General features: G+C 38.7%; 1 protein-coding gene across 1 annotated transcript; it reads right to left on the reverse strand.

Moving 5' to 3' along the window:
- Positions 1 to 1672: 1672 nt before the first annotated feature.
- LOC111874483 (exonuclease 3'-5' domain-containing protein 2) lies at positions 1673 to 24980 on the reverse strand. The gene is made up of 7 exons (XM_023870025.2): positions 24577 to 24980; positions 21995 to 22151; positions 19190 to 19797; positions 17048 to 17250; positions 15991 to 16133; positions 11461 to 11648; positions 1673 to 1992 (listed from the first exon to the last, which is right to left on the reverse strand). The coding sequence occupies exons 1-7, from the start codon at positions 24780 to 24782 to the stop codon at positions 1749 to 1751; spliced, it is 1749 nt and encodes a 582-aa protein (XP_023725793.1). The 5' UTR covers positions 24783 to 24980; the 3' UTR covers positions 1673 to 1748.
- Positions 24981 to 25005: the final 25 nt, after the last annotated feature.

The following is a 25005-nucleotide window of genomic DNA, read 5'->3' on the forward strand; positions in this document are numbered from 1 at the left end:
TGCCTTCATGACATAGTGTTTAATTAGTTAAGCACAGGGACTTTACATTTAACTTACTTCACTAATGAAAAAATTCATCAGAAGGAAAGACACTGACTTCCAAAACCTACAATTAACATATACAAATCTATTATTTTATGTAAGTGTGAAAATTCGTCTCTTACTCTAAACAGTGATACTTACCCTGTTTTGACATGGAATATCCTGATGGGATGCAAAACCTTTGTTAAAGGAATGCTGCAATATCATACCTGCATGACCTTCTGATTTTGAAGGAGGGTAATGATGGTAATGAACCTTTGGGTTTTATAAAAGCAGGAATTTCTTCCAGTGAGTAAACATCAATTTTTAATTAAAACTCTTCTACCTTGTCTTCGCCTTCTTCATTGCTGCTGGCACCTGGCTTCCACCTGTTATTTTAGTTTTGGTGAGGTTTTTACCTTCAGATTCAGTCTTGGCTTTGAAGGATTGTATTAGTGTGTTCCTATGTGTCTAACACACCTCCACTGAGGTACTGAATATTTTCTTCATCCCCTCTGTTGACTAATTCCAAACAAGTGCTATTCAGGTATCATGAGGATCATGATAGGATTTAGAAGAGTTGTTAGACTCTACTTCCTGTGCCCTTAAACATTACACTAATGATGACTGAACTTGGGAGTATGCTGACATGTCCCACTGATTTTCTTCCATGATATGTATGCAGTGTCCGTCTTTTAGTGCACTCAATTTCACTTGTTATTTCACAACATGTTTCGGCACTATAGTGCCATCATCAGGTGCTCCATTTACGTTAATCTATTTCACTGCTTGCCATTATGTCACTGTAAAATTTATATCATGGACGAAAATCAGTGCAACAGGATGCTAAAATACAACATTATGTCCCAGTTCTGTTTGTGTTTTAAGTTGTACTGCAAGTCTTTTTTAGGTTGGGTATCAGAACAAGCAACATCAGGACTGAGCAGTGCACAACTAATGGGACAGTATCTTTGTTTACAGTTCACAATTCTGAGATGTATGAATGATATGTGGTGGCATAATTTTTTACCCATAAGGAGTATGGCATAAAAAAATGAAAGAAAGAAGAGAGAGTCCTTCTGAAATGATGAAAATGTTACCTGTCATTAGACTGGCTAGGTTGCAGCACTTAGAACACTTGTTATACTGTCAAGTTTAATATCTAGGTATGAATGTAGTTGTTTATCCAGAACTTTTAATGTTATTAAGGTCATGTATTTTAGATGTTGTTTATAACAATTTCCCAATGAAATTTCAACGAGTTTTATGGCAGTACAAAATAAAACTCCAACATTTTGGAGACTATCTCCATCAACAGGAACTGACGCAAAGAGTGACACAAACTGGTCAAAACACACATCAATATGTCTTAAGGGCCCAGTGGCCAAGAACTAGCTCGACAGACAGCAGTGGGCAGAGTCAAATGGTTACCCATTCCTACAGTTGACCCAATTCAATGTTGCTCTGACTGGATGAGATGACAAGTGGAAGTCAAGCTGCCATTCATCTTGTAGCTGACAGCTGTGTTGCTTGGATGTTACAAGAATCAGAGTGGTCTGAATTTCTCATTGATGCTAAAATACCATTTTTGACTTAGAGTGAATTCCTCAGCTCTGTTTGGTTTCAAAAGATATGCAATTTACTTAAAATTTTATTTGCATAAAAAATATACACGAAATAGAAATACAGTACCCACAGAAATGATAAAAATTTAAGTTGTTTCACAATTAATCCAGTTTAATGCCAGCAAAACCAACTTCTTCTGGTTGGATATGACCCTGATGAATACGCTGCTTCAGACGCTGGTGATTGTGTTGTACGGACCACAGTGCAGGAAGGTAGTGTGGACACATGGTTGCAAGGAAGTGCTCCCTCCATCTCTGTTCTAAATACATTAAGCCACCATTCTTGGGGTCTGAGAAGTACATCACCACCCGCAGACCATGCGGCTTGTAGTTTCCATTCATCACACTACAAAGCAGACATTGTCATTATTATTTGGGTTCATATAACAACTGTCACCTAGTGTGTGTGTGTGTGTGGGGGGGGGGGAGGCTGACCTGTCTCCAGCTCCCCATGTAAGTGTATTATAAATTTATAACATTAATGTACTGTACTGATGGCAGTCAGTATAGCAACTTCTTCACACAACACAATGAGACGGTACAGAGCGGAATCCCTATTTAGTGTTGCTCAATTTAAGGTTTTCCATCATTTAATATGCAACTTTAATAATCCTAAGTTAGCAGCCTCACCACTAAATTTTTCCATTTCAGATTTTCTTTAGTAGCATTCAAATTCACTGCTCCCCAGAGATATCTTACATGGGAGTTTTACCATAATACAGTAATGTCAGACAGCCTTCCTCAAATGACCGAATCACTTAACTCTTGTACTGCCAGGGTGTTAGACAAAACCTTAGCCATCATCTGCCAAGAAAAGGAACTCCAGCATCAAGGTTAATATATTGCACATAATAAACACAGATGTTCAGTTCTTAAGCAAATAAATTGTTTAAAATCAACATGGATTTAAGTCTGGAGATCTTGCAGGTCAAAATATGCGGCTTAATTCAGTATATTTTCGAACACCTCATTTAAAATATTAACAGAGCAGTTGGCAGCATGTGCTGTAGTACCAATATGCATAAAAACAAACATGCATTTTCTTCTTCTACAGTGCTCTCAACAAAATTGCCAACGTATGTCACTGGCATACCAATCTGAATTAATAGCCTGTTAAAAACATGGGTCCTACTATTTGTGTAGCAATAATGGCATACCACACATCAATTTTCTGATCATGCCAGGGTACTTCAAAATTCTGACTTGCATCACTACCTGTTGTTCTAAGCATTAATATATCCAGAGATGGAATCAAACTACAACAGCAAAAACGCACATTTTGGGTCAAGAATACTGTCATCTACTGCCTGCAAATCTACTTACAAAAATGTGTTCTCCCACAATCACCTTCTTCAGCTGTTTATTATTTTCCTTGGGGTGAGGCTGAGTCCACTTGGTACTGCAGCCACTGTTTGGCCTATAGTACAAGCCCCAGATGACAGATGAGGATGGATCTAGATCAAATGGTGGAATGCAAATTGGCAGGGGAAAACGAAGTACTCAGAAAAACCTGCCCCAGTGCCACTTTGTCTACCATAAAATCCCACATGACCTGACCCGGGCTTGAACCTGAGCCACCACGGTGGGAAGCCAGTGACTAACTGCCCGAGCTATGGCATGGCTCTACTTCATTTACTGAAAACTGTGTAATTTTAAACAACCACACTCCATGTTATTGTGCTGGAACATATGCCTCCTGAGCTAATCGTACTGATCTAATCTGGCTCTAAACTTTTCCTTGGTAAATGCAGCATTCTGTCTTGCATATTTCTTATCAAAGAGAGACACAAATGAACACAATGTAATCACCAATTTGAAAATTCCTGGTGAAGCTGGAATCTGAACACCAAGATACTCACAGCAAAACCTTTTACATGATTTATATGATTTATTTTTCACATGAGTATTGTATAATAAATAAAATCTGATGTTTAAATGTATATTTCCATCTCATTTCAGTCCTATAAAAGAGAACATAATACAGACTTCTGAATTATCTTATGAGAATAGACACTGTGCAATGATGCAGCTGATGGTCTTTATGTTAGCCCATCTGTCACACAAAGCATGTTCAGCTATCACTTGAATATTTTTCTCACAGCTGGGTGAATTCAATTTAGTCGTTGGAGGACTATGTAGAATCCACAACATCCTGTTCACAAATAACGTCTTATCTGTTCCTTATACTGGAACCAAGGATGAATTCCTATCAGGTAACAATTTCTATCAAAATCAACAGAAATTCAAGATTTACTAAGTTATGGTTTCTTATGACCCTGTCTTGGGTAGATTATGTAACAGTGGATAAAATATGGCAGGACAGCATTTTCCGGTTCTCTTTTAACCCTAACACATTTTCTTGCGTGGATTATTCAAGATGCTGTCAGTATCTATACTATATACAAGGGCTGGATAAAAAGTAGTGGCAACACTGCTATAACATGAAAGATGTAAATCAGGTGTCACTAGCACCGTCTGTAGCTGATAGCAGGAGCTCAGTTGAAGTAGTGCAGTGAGTGGCTCTGGTTGGGTTTCATTGAGTTGCATTGTGCATCGTCTTGAAGTTCAGAAGCCCAGTTCAAGCACCCTAACAATATGGTTACGAAACAAGAACAATGCTCCTGGATAAAAATTGAAGTTGCAGGAGGTCATAGAGCACAAAACTGTTATCAGGGACTGCGAGAAGCACGTGGTGATGCTGCTTTGCCATACTGCACAGTGGCACGATGGGTAAAACTGTTCTGTGAAGGGAGGGATGCCATTCAGGACGACCCCATGTCTATAACAACACAATTCAGCTTCTTGCTTCTTTGCTGGATAGCGATCGTCGATAGGCTGCGCGGGAGTTAGCTGCTGAGGTAGGCGTATGCCACAAAACCATGCTCCATATTTTGCACGATATTCTTGAATACTGCAAAACTGCAGTGTGTTGGGTACCCCATACAACATCCGGGGTGCAACAATGGCAACGTTATGCACTTGCACAGGACTTGTTGGACTGGTACCAGAGGGAAGGTGACAACTTCCTTGGAAGGATCGTCAATCTGGATGAAACTTGGTCTTGCTCATAAGAACCACACTTGAAGCGACAATCAAATGAATGGAAGCATCCTGGCTCTCCTCGTCCAAAGAAAGTGCGCCCTACACAGAGTGATGTGAAGGCGATGTTCATTGGGGCATATGACATTGATGGAGTGATACTGCACCACACTGTACCTCAATGACAGACAGTAAATGCTGCCTACAACTGCAAGTTCCTGCGAATCATCTTTGGTCCAGCACTCAGGAGAAAGCGACGACACTTGTTGGCAACAAACCCCATAATCCTCCATGACAATGCAAGGGCTCATACTGTGGATGCTGTCAAGGATCTCCTTCGGCACTGGTGATGGGAGTTACTGCAACATCCGCCATACTCACCCGATATGAGTCCGTGCGATTATGATCTCTCTGCCAAATGAAAGAACCACTGCGAGGGACATGTTACAACACAAGAGGGGAGATTATTCGTGCTGTAGGGTGGTCACTGCTGGACATCAACAGAAGTGGAAGTGCTGTTGGTGTACGACACCTTCCACAAATTTGGCAGAAGGTGGTACACATGGGGGGCGATTCAATTCAATTCAATTCAATTCAATTCAATTCAATTCAATTTTATTTCATCCATGAATCATTATACATGATATGGGACAAGTCAAAGATTAATATTAATACTAATACTAAATAGTAATAAGAATATAATAATACAGAAATAGTATGCCAAATTATAATAAATGATGATGATGATAATAATAATAATAATATAGTAATACAGAGATAATAAGATGACAGTATGATTAGTCTTGAAAACAGTTTCTGTGGTCTTAAATCCTCCATATGTCCTACTGTACCTTTACTGGTGGTAATGCCTATGGAGATTTGATGGAATGAGGATTATATTGAAGAAATGTAAGTATGTTTACCTCAGGTAATAAAGTCGTTTCAGAACTATTGAGGTGTTGCCACTACTTTTTATCCGACCCTTGTAGCATCGAATGGTAAGATGACTGATGAACTGAAAAGGATTTGGGAGGCATGAATATGACCTGATGTATTATCTTGCCATTTGCCTGAAGGAATTGAAGAAAACAATGACACATCTCACTCAGCCGGTATATCAGCAGAGATCAGAACCCATCACGTTTTGAATACAAGTCTAAAGCACTATTTCTAGACAAGACTGTTCAGGGACCAATATACAGCTCAGTAGCTTATGGCACAATACATCATGTGCGTGTGTGTGTGTGTGTGTGTGTGTGTGCGCGTGCACTAACTCACATGCATGCATAAACTCTCCTGATACTACTATTCATATAATGTTATATCTTTTCATTCTTCATTAACTTGCATACTACTTTCATGTGCATTAAACTTCATAGAGAAATTTTATATGAGACTAACATCTTATGAACAAGCCATACATGAGATGTGTGACAAACTATTAACATGTCCAGTCATACAGAAAATATCTGATTTCTCTCAAGAAGCTGTTGATGAGTCATGCAATTCTATACTTTCTTATGTTGCATCATCCAGATCCATGTGCAAGCTGAGATGGATCATTTAACCGTTCAAGGTTATTGGCAACAGGAAGCAGGATGTTAATATCTCAAAATAACACACACAGACCCTTCTTGAACCACAAAGTTTCAGACAAAGCAACCATTGACTCAGATTGCTCCTTAATCTTGTTCATAACTACCACCTGTATGAAACATGGCTTTGGATTGGATAGTTACTAAGCTGCTGACATTTTGTATGTGTCCTGTTATTTTTACTAATCTGCCTTATGATGCTATGAAATGGAGACTTATGACAGTGTGGGTAAACAATTGTGACCCCATCCTCTGGTTTTTACAAGCAACAGTGAAACATGTACAGATGGGGATGAAAGCAGTGAACTAGGAAACAGTATCAATCTGATCACAAAAGAAGTGATACGAAGTGCAAAACTGATGAGAAACCAAATGACTGTATCTTCCATTAATCCACAACACTGAACATAAGTAAACACAGCAGCATGACCTATTTTAAGATCCTGTATCTCCAAAGCCAGTCTCGGTAGCCTAGCGGTCTAAGGCATGCAATGTCTACGCTCGCTCAGAAGCCAGGATCATGGATTCAAATCCCACACAAAGCATGGATGTTTGGTGTGTGTGTGTTGTCCTGTGTTTAGGTACAGAGACCTTGTAATGAGTTGATCACCTGTCGAAGGAGTCCTACCGTATTATCATAACAGGTACTGTTATTATGCCCATGATTTTCTAGAAATCAATTGGCTTTAAGCAAATACTGTATAACCTCACAATATGAGATTTATCAATACCTATGTATTTTGTCCTGTAAGAAATATGATTCTTAACACTTTGCGGACCAGCAATTTGAATATTTAAATCACCCTGGGGACCGGCATTTTTAAACCTACTACCCTAACTTGTGCACTGTTCACATTAAAAATTAATATAAAATCTCCTAATTCATTTTATGAACTAAAATTTTTGTAGAACACTTACCAATGCGTCTAGAAGTGTTTGAGAGCGTGATATTTCTGGAAACATTCCCCTTTGTGAAGTAACATTACACAGAACTTGCAATGTAGACAGTCATACTCCTTTTTTTGTGAACTGTGCAAATACAGCACTGCCTAGAAGGATGCTTCCCCTTGGAATGTTCACTCTTCAAAATTTTCATGAGGGTATGTTTCTGCATATCACCTGAGAGTTACCCAGGGGTGTCCACATGAGGACTGTGTGGGGTGGGAGTTGCTGGGCCCAGTCGCACTAAGTCTGTGCCTGACTCTGGTTCTCCCGCCACCATCTGGTCTGTAGCCCAGACCTTTGCCACATTCATCAGAAATGCTTTGTATTTCAATTTCGAATCAGGGTTTAGATTTTTGTAAAACAAAAATGAATTGAAAATGGCACAATTTATAAGTCACAAGGCAACTTTCTTTGTCCACTTTATCACCTATCTCCAAAAAACAGTTTTGCTACATCAGACACTTGCGTTGGGTCCGAAGAAATTTGTTTCACCCCTGGATTTCCAGTAAACTATCCCAAAGTAGGCGTTTTGTCTACTTTTCCCCATGTGGCTGTCCCCGCAGTTTTACTACCTGAACTTTTGTCAGAGCTACTTTCACGTTTATTGTCTGTGGCCACAATTCTTTGTTGTCCCCTTCACTGTACTGTCTAAATCACTATCACCACACATCTCAGAAGGAACGCCTGGAGAACAAGTCAGATATTGCTTGGTTTCCAACCCCTTCTGTTCTTGACTCATTGCACTAACTTCCTGCTGGTACATAAGAGCTTGAAGGGTCAAAGATCATTTTCCTTTGGAGGGGGAACCAAAACAGCGAGATCAAGTTACTGCCTACTAAGCAAACATTCCAGAATAATATTATGCAGTAGTCATTTCATTTGGGTGGCACCAGAGAAAGGTATAGTGTGTTTCAACATAAGGTGTCCTAAAATCATAATAATATGCCACCTGTCCGCCACGTTTAAAAGCACTGGGCATAAGAATATGCCCCCAGTCGCAAAGTGTTAAAATACATTAAATGAATACACAAATTACTCTTTGTATAATTTAAGTATATCAATGAAATTCTCATATACTTGAAGTGCAGTTTCTAAGGTTCATCTAATTTGGTTAAAGAACTAAAAAGTATACAGTAGACATTTACTGCATCCATTGCTGATTTACTATGATGCTTATAACTGCTAAGATTATACAGAACTGAATGATAGGATTATTAATAAATAATGCTGTGGAAGGAAGCAGCTGCAGTCTAATTCAAATACTAATCTGGCATTTGCCTGAAGAGACAGGGAAAACTACAAACAACTTGGTCAGGATAGCCAACCTCTAAGCTGAATCTGAACCTGGAGCCTTCTGAATACAATGGAGTGTTAAACACTGAACTGTAACTTCAATAAATAAGAATAAAATTTATAGTGCCCACAAGAAAAGCTGTCCTTTAAAGAACCAAAATCAAACAAACCCAAAATGGTCCAACAAAATTAAGCCCAGGTTTGTTATAATGAGTATTATGGAAGTCAGCCCCACAGTGTGGGTGCTGCTGCTTCTTGAAGGAAAAACAAGACAAATTTAGCAAGCATTTCTAAAATTTACTTTTTAATGCCATCTATTAACATTTAACGGACGAATGTCATACACATATGCATCAAGCAGCAACTCGTGTTGGCCGAATGTCTTATATATATGACCCAGGACATGTGCACTCTTTGGGAGTGCTGACCGTTTGATCTTGGGTTTGAAACCAAAACAAACCATGCAAGGTCATGTCAGAGGTTCATAAGTTAGCTCTGAACAATGAAATCGTTTATCTTGGTCCTGGTTTTGAAACTATTTACGTTTATATATGACTTTATTACATGGTCAGCCAAATATAGCCCAGCTTTGTTCGGAGAACTGAAGAGGAAATATTCATTGGTGCTTGCAGATCAGTGCTTCCAGAGCTTTCTAGGAAGTGACATATTCAAGGATTGGTTTTCTGTGGCGACTTATCAGTTAGGAAGTCAGTGTTGGATTGTGTAATATTTCTTTATCACTTAAAAAGTTAGTGTCAGACTGTCATATATTTCTTTGTATATTATTTTTATTTTGTGTCTCAGGAAGAGGTATAAACCCACTGAGCCAGTATTACTTTGTGAGTAAAAGACATCTTCATCATTGTGACTTTTGGTATCAGTGTCGGACTGGCACCTTTTCGACTACTATTACAGTTGTTATTTTTTATTGCTAGTGGGGTGGGACTAAGTCCCTTGTACTGCTGCCACTTCTGGCCTATTGTACCATACTATTACAGTTACTTTGCATCACCATTTTGCGAGTCTTTGTCAATCAACATAATTTATTCGATTTTGCTGGAAACCCTCCTCCCCCAAGATGGAACCTCAAAAACGTGCCCAATATTCCAAACTTTTCGATGCAGAAGAACTGGAGGAAATATTGATGGAAGAGGAATCTGATGAAGAGTTAGAAGATATCAATGAGTACATTGAACCTCGAGCTAATATACTGTCGTCGTCATCATCATCATCATCATCAGGCAAGGCAGAGGAAACAGAAAATAGGTTTTGTGATAGAAGACCCGGGGATTCGCCAAAGGTACTAGACTTCACTGGTCCTCTGAGTGGTATCAACAGATCAGCTGCTCCCAATATAAATGCACAGTCCTCTCCCTTTTCTATTTTCATTCTGTTTTTCCAACAAATATTCCAAATCTTGTTACAAGAAACCAACAGATATTTCCACCAATTTATGGCATGCCAAGATGCTCCAGGCCCTTCTGTTCAACTGCCTGACGTTACAATTGAAGAGATATATAACTTTTTGGTAATAATTATTCAAATGGGCCACAATCAATGGGACACCCTCAAAGATTATTGGTCAAGAGATGAGCAATACTACACTCCATTCTACCGTAACATCATGGTATGAGACCGTTTCTTCCATATTTTGAGATTCCTACATTTCGAAAATAATGAAGCTCCTCCAAATCGAGATGACCCAGAGTATGATAGGCTCTGGAATATTAGAAAAATTTTTGACAATTTCAACAAGAAATTTTGTGAACTTTACAATCCATCAGAACGTCTTGCTGTTGATGAATTCATAGTGTTGTTCAAAGGAAGAGTGATTTTTCGTCAGTATATTCCAAAGAAACGCAAAAGATTTGGTATAAAAATTTACAGGCTTTGCAATTTTTTTCGTATACTTATGACATGACAGTTTATTTGGGGAAACAAAGGCAACTTGTGACAGAAGAAATTACATTGACACATGGCATTGTTCTCCAGTTAATTCGAAGAGTAGAAGGCTTGGGACACAAAATTCACATGGAATGCCACGTGAAATTCGGCCCAACTCAATGAAATTGGAAAAAAGGGGACATTGTTACAAGAGTTAAGGGGCATCTAAGTGTTGTTCGTTGGAAAGACAAGCATGATGTGTATGCTCTGACGAATTTGAACCCTCCTCCATTGGAAGGCAACTTCTGAGATGAATCTGGCCATGCTGTCAAAACCCCATGTAATTGAGGACTATAATGCACATATGGGCTTTGTTGATAAATCTGACAGGATGGTAAACAGTTATGGCATTGCTAGGAGACATGGAAGTGGACAAAGAAATTGTTTTTCCACCTTCTAGATATGACTATTCTAAATGCATATCTATTACACAAGTCAGGAAAACAAAAACGTCGTATTTGTTCTCAAAATAAGAAGCGCAGAAGCACACTCCACTACTGTAAGAAGTGTGATGTGGCTCTATGTGTGGTGGACTGCTTTGAGAAGTGGCACATGCGCGTCAGAGTGTGAGTTATCGTAAACTGTGAAGTGACGCAGTTCAAACTCGCGTACAGTCTGAACACAATATTATTGTATATAGTGTGATTATATTTACAATATCACCATGATTCAAGGTTCAAGAAAAAACAACGGGTAAGTCCTTTGGAATTTCATAACATATATAATAACAGTTATATTTTGCATTTCATGGCAAAATAATCACAGTTAATTTTCATTTGTAAAACTTGCTTTTTTATGTATATGCAGAAAATTTTATTGTCTTTCAGGTTCTTTTTAGTTCATATTTCTATGTTGCATAGAACGGAAAATATGCATTTTTTTTCTGAAAGTTTGCAATGATAATTAATTAGGGCGATTTAAATTCCGGCCATACAGGGCTGCTGGCAATTTAAAAGTCCGTACATTAAAGGGTAAAGCCTGAGAAGGACACAGCTCACCTGACTACAACATCATTTGCCTTCTGCAGCATGTCTCTTGTAAGTTCTGTGCCACTTTCAACGCCAAAATGCTGCAGCACAATCTCCTGAAGCTCTTTCCTACGCATAAGAGGAATTGCGTTTCTACCTGATGATAGCAATGCACGTGCAGCAGAGCGAACACACTTTAGATCTGGCACATCAAGCATCTGAAATAGAAATTTCAACATATTCAGACATGGCTGGAAATTCATCTAACTACCTATGCATCGTGGCCATTTGGTGTGAGGGTCAAGGTCTTGATAACTCATTTTTAAATACACCTTAAAATACTAATATTTTTAACTAACTACATGTTGCAGGGTAGTACTTAAAACTTGATGCTACTCAGCTGGTCAAGAACTTCTCTGATCTTACGCAACTGAAAGGTTCATGATCATATTGATGAATACTTGCTCTTGGACCTTACCCTCAGTTGAGATGAATTCAGTCCATAACGCATTTTAATATTATCCTCCCATTTATGGCTAGGATTCTAAGTGGTCTCCTTCCTCTAGATTTTCTGAACACAATTTGGAATGCATTTCTTAATTCTTCAATATGTGCCATGTAGCCAACCCATCTCACCCTCTTCAATTTAATCAAGTCATGCCACAGTGACAAAGAACCCACTTAACATGAAATATCATGGAGTTTGGACTGATAACTGAATTTACTGAACACTTATACAGCGTAACTACAAATAACTGTAACAGTCCCACTGATTTAGACTCTACAGATCACTACAACTATGTTTTCTATTGCCACCACTATTCATTGCTAGGTAACGGCTGCTAACAATGCAACTCAAAGACTGCATTCTAACCACTCACTCCCTGTGAACTTGACTGGTGTCCTTGGCGTAGACTGCATAGAAAACATTGCTTCCATGGTTTCTCTACTGTTACATATTTATTTATTGCTGTAGACACATTTTCACTGCAACATTGCTTAACAACAGCTGCATCTATTCATTTCACTATTCCAGCTTTCAGCCATCATGTCACAGTATTTTGGTGAGATGGTGTATTATGATAAGTATCCCATTACTGATAAACCATAAGATTAAGTCCTACACCCTACAACATAACAGATAGTTCTGACTCATGGACAAATAATTATATTGGGAGTTTCTGATTATGTGCATGAGTGCTCTAACATCTTCACTTGCTGCATGATTTTTCTTTTTTCATTAATTCACTTCTTTTATCATTGTGTATCAAATGCTGAAGTAATGTAGTGTCAAAAAGATATGCCAAGATCTTTGTGAACATTGAATCATTAACAATGAAGCCTATATTAAGATACTATCCTGGTATTTTCCTAAATGTGATGAGGAAAGCATGAAAAATCAGAAGGAAAAGTCAGAAGGAAAAACCTCCAGCCAAGATTTGGATAAGCTCAGTTCCAAAATGTGGGCCATAGAAGTTATCGTCTTGACAAACTACTTGCTTTTATTCTCACTGTTTCACATGCTATTTTACACTGTTGTATCAAATGAAGTGGTTATTTAACATGAAATAAGGAACACCACCATGACCTTGTAAACTGAAAAATAGATGGAAGGAGGAATTTTGACATCCTGTTGTATCTAACAAACAATAAGCAATTTATTTATAAAAACCATTGGCACGATTTTTCATTATGCTATGTACTCGTTTCTTCTGCTACATGTTTGACCCCAGCACAGGTCATCATCAGGCTGCCATGGCATACTTTAACGTACTGTGCAGCATGGGACATGGTGTGATAAAATAATTTTCACATCATATTTTTTCTCTGTAAGGATTACACTTGTCCTCTTATTCCAATCTGTTCCATTCAAAATAATTCCCTTACAACTTGAGGTAGTCAGTACCATTATGGGGGGCATTTGCAGAAGTCTGTGTTTTTAATTGAGAAAGTGCAGCCTGTGACTGTTCTTAAAAAAAATATCATCAAATCCTCTCCCCTTTAATACTAACACCTGTGATCACTTTCAAATGGAACTGTTGGTCTCTCTGACATTTTTTCCTGCAACTGCTGGCAAACACTGACATGATTCTGCTTACACCAATCAGTCAGTGTAAGAGACAAAAATTGTGTGGCAATCCATCACATCTTAACTGCATGTGTCAAAACTAACTGCCACAATCCTTTACAGTTATGTGTGTGTTTTGATTAATAAATTTTCCTACATTGGCACTGGAGTAAGAAGCAAATGGTAGGGTTCTTTATTGCTAGTGGAGTGGGACTAAGTCCCTTGTACTGCGGCCATTTCTGACCTACTGTACCAGCACCAGATGATAGGTGAGGGTGATTGTGAAGCAATTGATGGAATGAAGATTGGCAGGGGAAACTGAAGTACTTGGAGAAAACCTGCCCCAGTGCCACTTTGTTCACCACAAATCCCACTTGACCAGACCCGGGATTGAACCCAGGCTGCCGCAGTGGAAAGCCAGTGACTAACCACTTGAGCTATGGCGCGGCCCAAATGGTAGGGTACTTATGCTTCAGTATCATGGAATGAAGGCATATAGGAGTACGGGTAATGAATGCTTCAAACATTTCTAACCTGAACACAAGATGCAGGTGAGTGGTCATTTTCCCAGTCTGGCTGCTTTTACCCCTAGGAACTAACCTGTACCTATTGGGCAGAAGGCTCAGTGAATCCAAGAGTCAGTTTGTACATAGTGACAAAGAATAAATCCTTGGTCATCCATCCTGAAAGCAGCCACCTGATCTACCTATCCCGGTTGAGACAAATCCACATCATTGTCATTTCTAATCTGCATGCATGAGATAACTTGGACTTGAAAGGAGTGCATAGAATTTAGTACTCTAAAATGTGTGGAGTCACTACATGAGTTGGGCTTACACACATCTGAACTGGGCTTCCTCAATTCTTAAAGATTACATCTGAGTCTGATGAAATTCAATAAGGTTATTAACTAATTTCAAGGAGCTGAGCCCTTCTTGAGAAGCCACAAATTGTGTAGCCACTCAAGAACTGCATAACATTTTATGGAACCTGAAGGTTCAGTACCGTGTTCACAAGAGTCCTCCACTGGTCTCCATCCTGAGCCAGATCAATCCAGTCCATACCATCCCATCCTATCTCTCTATGATCCATTTTAATATTGCAAGCAGATCAACATTCTCATCCTTCACTAAGTTACTTACAGGTTGGTAACCCCTCTCAAATTCATTTATTCCCCTGTAAAGGTCTCTAACACTTTTGTTCTTACTGTGTGTTGCAAGCTCAATCATTTTGTCTTTCAGGTATTCCTTCTTTTTATTCCTGAAATGTCTGCTTGCGTCACGTCTTTAGATTGTTCAGATTATCTCCATTGCAATTTGGCTTGTTTTCTTTGATCAAATACTTTTGAGCATCCTTTGTCTAACAATGGCTTTTGCTTCTTCAATTCATAATAACTTACACTATCTTTGGCGGAAATTTTGATATTTTCTCTAAGAAGAAGAATGCTTTCTTCTGGGATGTGGCATCATGTAGGTCTTCTGCGAAACGACATTACTCGAAAACACTGGTTCACACATGATCTACATGGCACCACATCCCAGAAGATGGCATTCTTCATAGTCACAGCTGTGAAAACCTCAAACCTTACATTTTCTCCAGCAGTTTCCCAAGCTCTATTAAAATCCACCTCATCATCTAAGTTTTCCATGGTTGTGAAACTGTTGATTTGAAAATGTCTTCGCTACCTTCTTCAGCAATAAAATCTCGTAACAAAAATTTCATGTGGTATTTAGGGAATCTATTGAATGCATGTTCTAGTTCTTTGTAGCACCTGCCATTCATAACATCAATTTTATATCACACCAGTGACCTCTTGGTATTATGTATGACATCCTATCACTAGCAAACTCTACCCATTTAACTGCTGATATGATTCTCTTTTGTACAAAAAAAAACCCTGTCCCTAATTCATGACTTTCATTCCCCTTTCCCTAGAAAAATGTATAGTCTCCTGCTGGTTCAATGCCACCTCTGTCCCTTCTGACCTCCTGTACTCCCACTAAATCTAACTTATATTTTTATATTCCTTTCACAGCAGCAATACAGTTATTAATTTTCTTAAATTAGATTCTGAGCCCCACCACTATAACATATGACTGTGGATTTACTGCTATTACAGATGAGCCCACTTGTGACATGCCTAAGAAGGAATAACGTCTTGACACCAGGAAATTAGCCAAAATTTCAAGGTGTGACCACTACATGGAAGACTGATGAAACTAATGATACAGTAGCATGGCTGACACAAAGTTTCTTTGTCTGCATCAGAAATGACAGTGGTAAACAAACAACACTACAACAGACCAAGTGCATGAAAATATATAAAATAGGGAGGGAAAGCACTGATACAGATATATGGGGAATGTTCCTGGGAAGAATAAAGATGACTTTGTCATAAGGCAACATTTTTTCAGGAAACATCAGTTGATGATGTAGACTTTTCCACCTGCATTCAAATTTGGTCATTCTATCTGATACTCAGCGTTATGCACCTTAACATCATCATAGCGACCGATTGGTGCACTGCATTCAACTGCAAGCTGTTGACGCAGCATCACATCAAAACTGTTGCTCTTCAGGTGGCAGTCAAGACAAAGCAGGAGAACATCATGTGAAATGTGGTCCTTCATCACAACTGCAATGTAAAATTATACTGATGTTAGTTAAACAGAGAATCAGCACCAAAGTAACATTCAAAAAAAGTCTCCTACTATATTAATAATGTTATATTTTAGCATCCTGTTGCACTGATTTATGTCCATGATTTATTCTGACCGTCTTACAGTGCATACATTTATTCACCTTACTCTTCTCTCTTGCACTACATGTTTCAGCACAAAAGTGCCATCTTCAAGTGCTTTTCGATGTACGTCGAACTATTTCGTTGCATGACCTGTTGTCTTTATACTAAAATAACTAAAATATATATTCGTCATATATATTGATAAATTTTAAATATTAAAAATATTAAAACTGTTCAGGATTTGTCATCCTTATGTCGTATCTCAATATGCGAGTCACACCTATCTTCTTCTATCGGAGTATTCTTCCTACTTTCTTGTGTGTATTGTGCTTTGTGTTGTGTCTTGCTCCTGTGACTGCGTGTGTTGTATATTTATCAATATATATGACGAATATATATTTTAGTTATTTTAGTATAAAGACAACAGGGCATTCGACGTACATCGAAAAGCACCTGAAGATGGCACTTTTGTGCTGAAACATGTAGTGCAAGAGAGAAGAGTAAGGTGAATAAATGTATGCACTGTAAGACGGTCAGAATAAATCATGGACAAGTCTCCTACTGTTGAATTCAGAAACTGTTATCATCCCATCTATTTTCCAAAACACTAAAGGAAACAAGCCCCATGCAATGCAAGATGATAAGAAATCTAAAAGACAAGAGGAAGAAGGAAGAGAATGAGGAAGGGAGGAAAAGAATTGCTTTGCCATACACAAAGAAATGGTTCATGAATCCTATGTGGAACCCTCAAGGTAAAGAGTCCAAGACATAACAGAAGTCACAGCACAATTCTGTCAGAAGCTCACCAGGAAAATGTCGCCGGTATTCACGAGGAACAATATTCTTTCGAATATATGACTTGTTGCTTCCACACACTACACAATGATTAGCCTTTTCCTGTGTGTAGTATTGTCCAACTTCATCCACAGCTCGTCCTGATGGCTCAAAGTTGAGTTGAACAGTCAGTGGATTATCACAGACTTTTACTCCCAACTTCTTCAACAAGTACCTACAACACATTTCAATAACCAATAAAGCATGCATGTTTATTCAACATGCTGGTCTATTCCGGTTACTACACAAGGAACAACATACCTGCATACCGTTCCTTGTAGTAATTTCTGAACTTGACAGGGTAGTTTTTCACTAATTTGGACAAAGGTTCCCACCCAATTAGCCTCAATTAGTGAGTTCTTACTGTTTTAAATTCGCTTACTGGGGGGTGGAGTCCAACTGGGTCCACTTGGCATGGCGGCCACTGATTGGCCTATTGTAGCTTGCCCTGGGTAATTATGATGGAGAATTTGGTGGAATGAAGATTGGCTAGGGACACCGAAGTACTTGGAAAAAACCCAACCCAGTGTCACTTTGTCCACCACAAATCCCACTTGACCAGACCTGAGATCGAACCCGGGTCGCCACGGTGGGAAGTCTGCAACTAACCACTTGAGCTATGGCACGGCTGAGGTCTTACTGTACTGATATTTCTATATTTTTGCATACAAAAATGAACCTGGTAAGGCTGATTACAATTAAGACTGGCTAGGGATCAAAATCTATAAGCTGTAAGATTCCTAAGGCATAGACATGCAATATGATTATGTATTTTGGAATAGTGGGAATGTGCAAATGCTACATCGACAACTAGTCACGCAGGAATGGCAGTACTTACTACAAGGATTGAAAATGTGGGATGTAAATTGTACACGAACAGACTTAATCTGATGACTTACATATAAAGACTACAAACTGCTGCAGTGCTCTCTAACCAAATCAAAAAATGAGTATTTAGATTGTGGAAAGAAAATGAACTAGAAAAGGAGTGACATTAAAACTAGGATGAGGAGTGGCTTGAGACCTATAGCATGAAATGTCAACTAAAATATAAACATGCTGATAAATATGCAGAGGGTAATTTCTATGAGCATAGGAAGGCTCTGAAACCAGCCACTGTACAAGTCTCCTGTAGACACAGTATTAGCAGGTGAACCTGGAAATGGATGAAAACGCAATGTTTCAACCTTCTGAACCATTCAGTTCTGAATAGTTTTATCCTCCTCATAGCTTGTAGTTACAAATTATTACAACAAACTTTCAGGCTTGCATTGGTCAAGGGCCTAACACATGAAGAGAAAAAGGTGCCTCAACCTCAGACCACACCCTGAGGGAGACCAACCCCTTGCACGAGCCAAACAATCCAACGTGATATAAAGCATAGAAAACACTGACCCTTGAAAAGAAAATTAATTTGGTCTCTTGCATGTTCCAGAAAAGAAAAAGAAATGAGAACAAAGTTCAAATGTCTTGGAATGTAATGTGGGGTTGTGTATTAGTCCTCACTTCAAGCTACACCATACCAAAGCGCATTGTTGAAGACTGTCTAATGCAACACTGGATAAGTAGAATAAAAATGTGGGTAACAAGACCATTGTCACCATTGTACTGATATCTTCTGAATAATATTATCTTGATGAATTAACAAGGCTAAGGAAGTGTGGATTTTATGAAAGTGTTAAGGGACAAGCAGAGACATCTTCAATGTTTCTTTAAATAGTTCTGTCTTGTTTTGGTATTTCGTGAAATGACAAAGTAAGAATGCCTGTTTGGAGAAAACTATAAACATTTAAAGATTTCTGCTATCATAAGAGGGATGTTAGGCAAGATTACCAATTATAAATGGATGATTAACTACAAATACATCTCCAAGAATTTCTAATGCCTATACAAGCATTTTAGACACATATCGAGCCTAGGAGTCTGGTGCTGGAAAGACAGAAAGCTTAAACTGACACCATGACATAACAAACAATGTAGTTGCCATTTGTCCAGTTACAAATACATATCATGGGACATGGTATTCCTTGTAGACTGTTAGAGGTTAATATTAAAATGAATCTTCTGGAAATAGGTTTTGGGGAATTACGCCAAAAAGAACAAGTAACTCACACCATTCAGCTTTCTTGTGGTCACAAGTGCTGAGGACTTCTCCATCAGGGGCTTGGAGAATACAGTTATCATACAGGGGCTTCTGCCGTGTAGAGTATGCACGTGATCCTGGTTTGATAATATGCCTATTTGCCTGTGACAGAACTTGACCACTTCCATCCTGTGGTGTAGCATGAGCACTTTTTCCTTGTTTGGGCTTGTCTTTGTATTTGACATCAATATAGTTTTGGCACAACTCCACAACTTTTGACCACTTAGGTTGTTTTGGACCCCAGATGTGCCACCATGGTCTCAATTCATGCTTGATTAATTTAGAGAATATGGCAACAGCGACCAGTGCATCTTGAGATGCATACTGCACCTGATGGGCACTTAACACAGGCACTTCCCAGTCACTGCAGCGAATGTGCCAACTTTTATCAAGTTCAATCCCCAATAAATTCTCTGCCATTCCACTAAGTCCACCATGAGACAATGTGCCACTTCGTCGCATCAAATGACGCAAGTCCAGGCACCCACTCACTCTAATGTTATAATCCTGCATTAAGTGTGCTGCATCATCATATGGAACCACACCAACTTTAAAGATTGTAGCATCTTCAAGTATTTCCTGAAAAAGAAAATGGTTACAAAATACTCAAACACAGCCTATAAATCAGAAATTACTTTTTTAATGCCTTCAGTCTCTTGACCCTCTGATCAAGTGGAAGTTGAAGTGCCCATAGGAAGAGATTCTAGTCAATCCCAATGATAGAGTCAAATGTCTCAGTTGATAGGTTACCACTCTTGCTTCCTATTCAGGTGTCGCAGGATTGAAATATTAGCCCAGACACTACCTATCCTGACTGTGGTCTATCAAGGTTTCCCTCAGTCATTATCGATAAATACAGAGACAGTACCTTACAATAGTTCAGAATGATCCTACCGTTCAATAAAAACTGTAAGAATTTTATTGTAGCTTGTGAGACAGTTACATAATCTATGCATATAATGAATTAACCTGTTATACATAACTTTTTCAAGAACTTTAGGGAAGGCAGTTAACACAGAAATAAATAATGTAAATCTTCTTTACATACTTGTTTTACTACTGAGACTTTTTTTATGACTGGATAAAATACTGGCATGTACTGAGAGACTGCAAATGTGACTTAATGGAGAACTGATCAAAAATGGACAGCCCTTCAAAATTTTACTTATTATTTCATCATAACCTGACAAGTCTGAGCCGAGGGAAAGTGTTCTACTTTTTATTCAGTCACTGTGTTTGGAATGATTTTAATCCAAGGGAATTTGTTTGGGAATCAATTAAAAAAAAAAGAAACTGAATCTTCTTTCTTTAGTTGCTGCATTTTTAAATTATTAGCAGTACTCATAAAGAAATTACTGAAAGCATCAGCAACCACCATTAGCACACTTTACTTTCCACCATTTATAAGAAAAGAGCATATTTGTTCAAGTAGGTGTATTTTTCCTGTCTCTTTTCAACCATATCCCATACTGCTCTTATTTTATTATTTCATTATTTATTACTTTACGACTATTATGCTGTAAAGAGCTTAATTTCATTTTTTGATAATTAGCAATAACAGTCAATATTTATGTTGCTGCAAATAAGGAACTCAGATTCCAGATAAGCAAGTAAGTAATAACCACAAAACAGATGAATTTCAACAGTCATAAACACATAATGCAAAGCCGATGGTCCCAGACTCACGTATTACATATCAAAACTGATATTTAAAATATGAAACATTATGAACCTCCCAGGATTGATTCAATTCCAGCTGAACTAATTAAAACACACAAAGCAGACTTTAAGATTGACAAGCTTACAGTCTTTGGTGTAGGAAGATTAATAAAGCAAAGGTAAAAATCTATCATCATTATCTAAAAGTATTATGTTTTTGGACATTACCCATCCTCTTGTCTAATTTTTAAAAACCATCCTGTTTCTTTTTCAAAATACGTTTCGGAGACTGGATTCTGTCCCCGTCCTCAGGTAAAATCTACTCAGTTGGGTCCAATAGATAGAACTAACCCCTATCTCTGGACACCTATGCCAGTTTCAGAAGGGGTTCATACACCAAGCACAACACAAACCATCTGTGAGAGCTAAGAAAATATTCAACTATTGAAGCTCCACACATGAGGCCTTGCCTCATTTTGGGTTTATGAACACCTCATCAAGGTTCTTTGCATCAAACAGCATTTTATCCACAAGGTGACAGATCTCAATGGCTGCTACACTTTTTTTGTAAGACCATCCAAAATATAAAATCACAGAGAACTATTCTCATTAACCCACTTCAGAAACGTCATCCTGATCACGCCAATTCAAATGTTATACCTTCTGCTATCCAATTTGGCACAAAACGTCATGTTACTGCCTCTCAAAGTAGGAATGCAAGAACTAGCACTACAGCAGCACAACCTAAAGGTTCAACACTGCTAATACCATAACCTCAAGAACTAAGAATTCCCAAACATTTCATGTATTCCAAATAAGAACAGAATCGATGTAATATAATGGGGAGTTATATTTTTTTCTCAATTTCACAGTGATGAGCGTGTGCGGTACATGTGTTAGTGTAAATTATATGATGAAATATGGTAATTTTACTGTAATATCTAAAGATGGAAACCAGTAAAGCAGAAAAGAAATATACTGTTTTGTGTAAAAACAAAAGTTATCCACACACTGACTGATACCAGCATCAGAAGCAGATGAGCCAGCTTTACATACTAAGAAGCCATGCCTTGCTTTACTTGGTGAGGGACATGGTAGGAAGCAAGATTTAACTTACTTTAAAGCCTTCTGGAAGCTGTTTCATATGGCAGAGTCGAATAAGAGCACAAAAACCATCCTCCGATGCTAGCTGCATAAGTGCAACTGGTCTACGTCTTCTAGCATCGCTTACCCACTCACAGTCGAAACCAAGAACACGAAAATCTGCACACTTCCTGAAATTAGTTTCTTTTATAAGTAGATTATAGTTTCAGCTCATTGCTTTTATGGATTACTCTTTAAAAAATTGACTGCCTCTGTGGTCTAGTGGTCAGAGTTTAGGCTACAGATCTAGAGGTCTGGGTTCGATTCCCGGTGCCACCAGATTTTCTGAGTAGTAGTGGATATAGAATGGGGTCCACTCAGCCTTGTGAGGATAATTGGGGAGCTATTTCAAGGAAATAGTGGCTCGGGTCTACAAAACTGAAATTAACAGCCGTGGGAATTAGTTGCGCTGAAAACGCAACACACTCTATCTGCTAAAGTTGACACTAACTTTGCTGAAAAGCGGAGGTTGCTCCGTCGGTACAGTTCGCTTGCAGACTAAAACCATGGAGTCTGTTTTTGTTTAAAAAAATCCTACTTTATCTCATATGGCAGATTCTTAATTGGTTCACAATCATGTATAATATGCTCATGTATGTGTGGGAAAGAACACCATAAAGGTGTATAGAAGGAAAACAAACTCAGTGGTTTTAGTCAGTGAGGGAATAGATTGTCTGCAATTTTTGGCACTGTGTCTGAGTCGATAAGCACAGGAACAAGGAAACTGAGCTTTCAGGACCTTCAGGTGAGCACCACTTTGCAGTCATTTGCTTAACACTTGTGCTATCAAAACCCAGCTCTTGTAGGACAAGAATGATTCCTTGGGTAAAATGAGGTGTAGAGTTGTGCCATTCCTGGAACCAGGGTACATCATACCTTCTGTAGGCAACCATGAGGATGAAAAGTTCTATATATCCGACAAGGTATCCCAGGGGGGTGGGTGGTGGTGAGGAATGAAGCATGGGATATCAAATTTGTTTCTTGCAATACTCAGTAGCACTTGTTTTGCATGACAGGCAGTTTGTCATCCAACTGTCACCTGTTAGTAAGTTTCAAAGTTTATTTTAAAGTGCACACTTCTAGAACATATTATTTTCCTTTGTAAACAATGCATAGAATTATTATTAACCTGCTGTCCTCTCCTTCCTCATTTTATGTTGAAAATGTTCCATACAATCTCCAGCTGAAACTTACTGACTTGCAAGGTGACAAAGAACTATACCTGAAGAACTCCAAAGGAAGATGTTCTCGGTATCTGCATCAATATATATTTATAAACAACTTTCTCTTTAATCAAATGGAGCAAATCCAAAACCAGAGTTTGAATGACAGGATGAAAATCTGGGTGCAGTTTAACATATTGCAACTTCCAGATTTACATCAAATTTTGGGAAGCTTGTCAGAAACTTCAAGCAGCATGATCTGTAGCAATCACGTGGTGGAATGGTATTCATTATGCACATTGTAAGTTTCTGATTACTGCAATGTTTAAATATTTCTTTACCTCATTCTGGCCAGATGAAACACTTGCAACCCCTAATCCAGCCCTTCGGCCATAGTTTTCCCACTCCTGCCACAAATCCTGTCATCACAATATGCAGGATGTGAAATGAGCCATAACAGAACCTATCACTTCAAAGAATTGTTCTGTTCATAGATATACAAATCTAGTTAAATAATAACTTCACATTATACAAAGTTGGTAATACGACTGCAAACCTTACAGCTCATCAGCTCTAAAAACGCATTACTTCACTCAAGGAGCTGAGCCCTTCTCGGGAAGCCGCCAATTGTGCAGCTACTGAAGAACTTCCCAGCATTTTATGGAACCCGAAGGTTCATTCTCATGTTCACAAGGGTCTTCCATTGGTCCCTATCCTGAGCCAGATCAATCCATTCCATACCATTCCATCTTATTTCTCTAAGATCTATTTTAATATCGTTCACCCACCTACATCTTGGTCTTCCCAGTAGTTTCTTTCCTTCTGGTGTTCCCAATATCCTATATGCATTCCTCTTTTCCTCATTCATGCTACATGCCCTGTCCATCTCATCCTCCTTGACTTCATCATTCTAATTATACTTGGAGAAGAGGACATACAAGTTTTAAAGTTCCTCATTATGCAGTTTTCTCCAACCTCCTGTCACTTCATCTCTCTCCAGTCCAAATATTCTCCTCAACACCCTGTTTGCAAACACCCTTAGTCTATGTTCCTTCCTCAATGTCAAAGACCAAGTTTCACACCTATACAGAACCACAGGCAAAACTATAGTTTTGTATATTCTACATCTTATTTTTTGACTGCAGACGAGTCCACTGTCATCATGGCATGGCCCGTCCTCAGGCTGCGCATGGAGACGCCCCCTAGGTATGGAGGGCAGCTGCAAATATATTGAACAAGCAGTTGTGGACAGCCAACAAGGGGTGGCACTCCAGCTTGGGGGTTGGGCGTGGGGCTAACCGTAAAAAATAAGCTTGTTACGAAAGATCACAAGAAGCCTCAGGCCTGGATGAATTCCTTGGATAAATGACCTAAGCGAAAACGCTTTACTTACCTTAATAAATTTTCTGCTACAACTTCGCATTCTCTGGCAGAATTTACAACCACAACTCTATCACCAAACGTTCTCAACCCGTAACCGGTGATCTTCTTTATCTTATATTCTCCGTATTTCCGCAAAAAATAAACTACCCCTAAACCTAGAGTTGTCCCTATAATTCCTATTGTAAAATGTCTCTGTTTCCAATACATTCCACTCATTTTTATTAGATCCTATAAAAATAACATAAATGGGTAAAGTCAACCTGCTAAGCACTTCCATCAATCTCTGACCCTGACCGACCCTCTCCGACAAACACGTTTATTCAGCTCATACAGTTAGCCTCATCTCTCGGTTCCGTCAGTTACTACCAGACCCATCACACCACACCACAAACACGATAAATACATACGCTCGCATACGCTTATACTCCCTGAACCAAAG

The sequence above is a fragment of the Cryptotermes secundus genome, unplaced genomic scaffold (assembly GCF_002891405.2).
Source record: "Cryptotermes secundus unplaced genomic scaffold, Csec_1.0 scaffold483, whole genome shotgun sequence".
NCBI classification, from domain to species: Eukaryota; Metazoa; Arthropoda; class Insecta; order Blattodea; family Kalotermitidae; genus Cryptotermes; species Cryptotermes secundus.

Excerpts from the sequence above, each read along its gene's own strand:
- LOC111874483 (XM_023870025.2), bottom strand. The coding sequence starts at position 24,782 with ATGAGTGGAATGTATTGGAAACAGAGACATTTTACAATAGGAATTATA. Across the intron at positions 19,798-21,994 it reads AGCTTCCAGAAGGCTTTAAA|GAAATACTTGAAGATGCTAC; the intron begins GTAAGTTAAATC and ends TTTCTTTTTCAG. Across the intron at positions 11,649-15,990 it reads GTCGCTATGATGATGTTAAG|ATGCTTGATGTGCCAGATCT; the intron begins GTGCATAACGCT and ends TTTCTATTTCAG.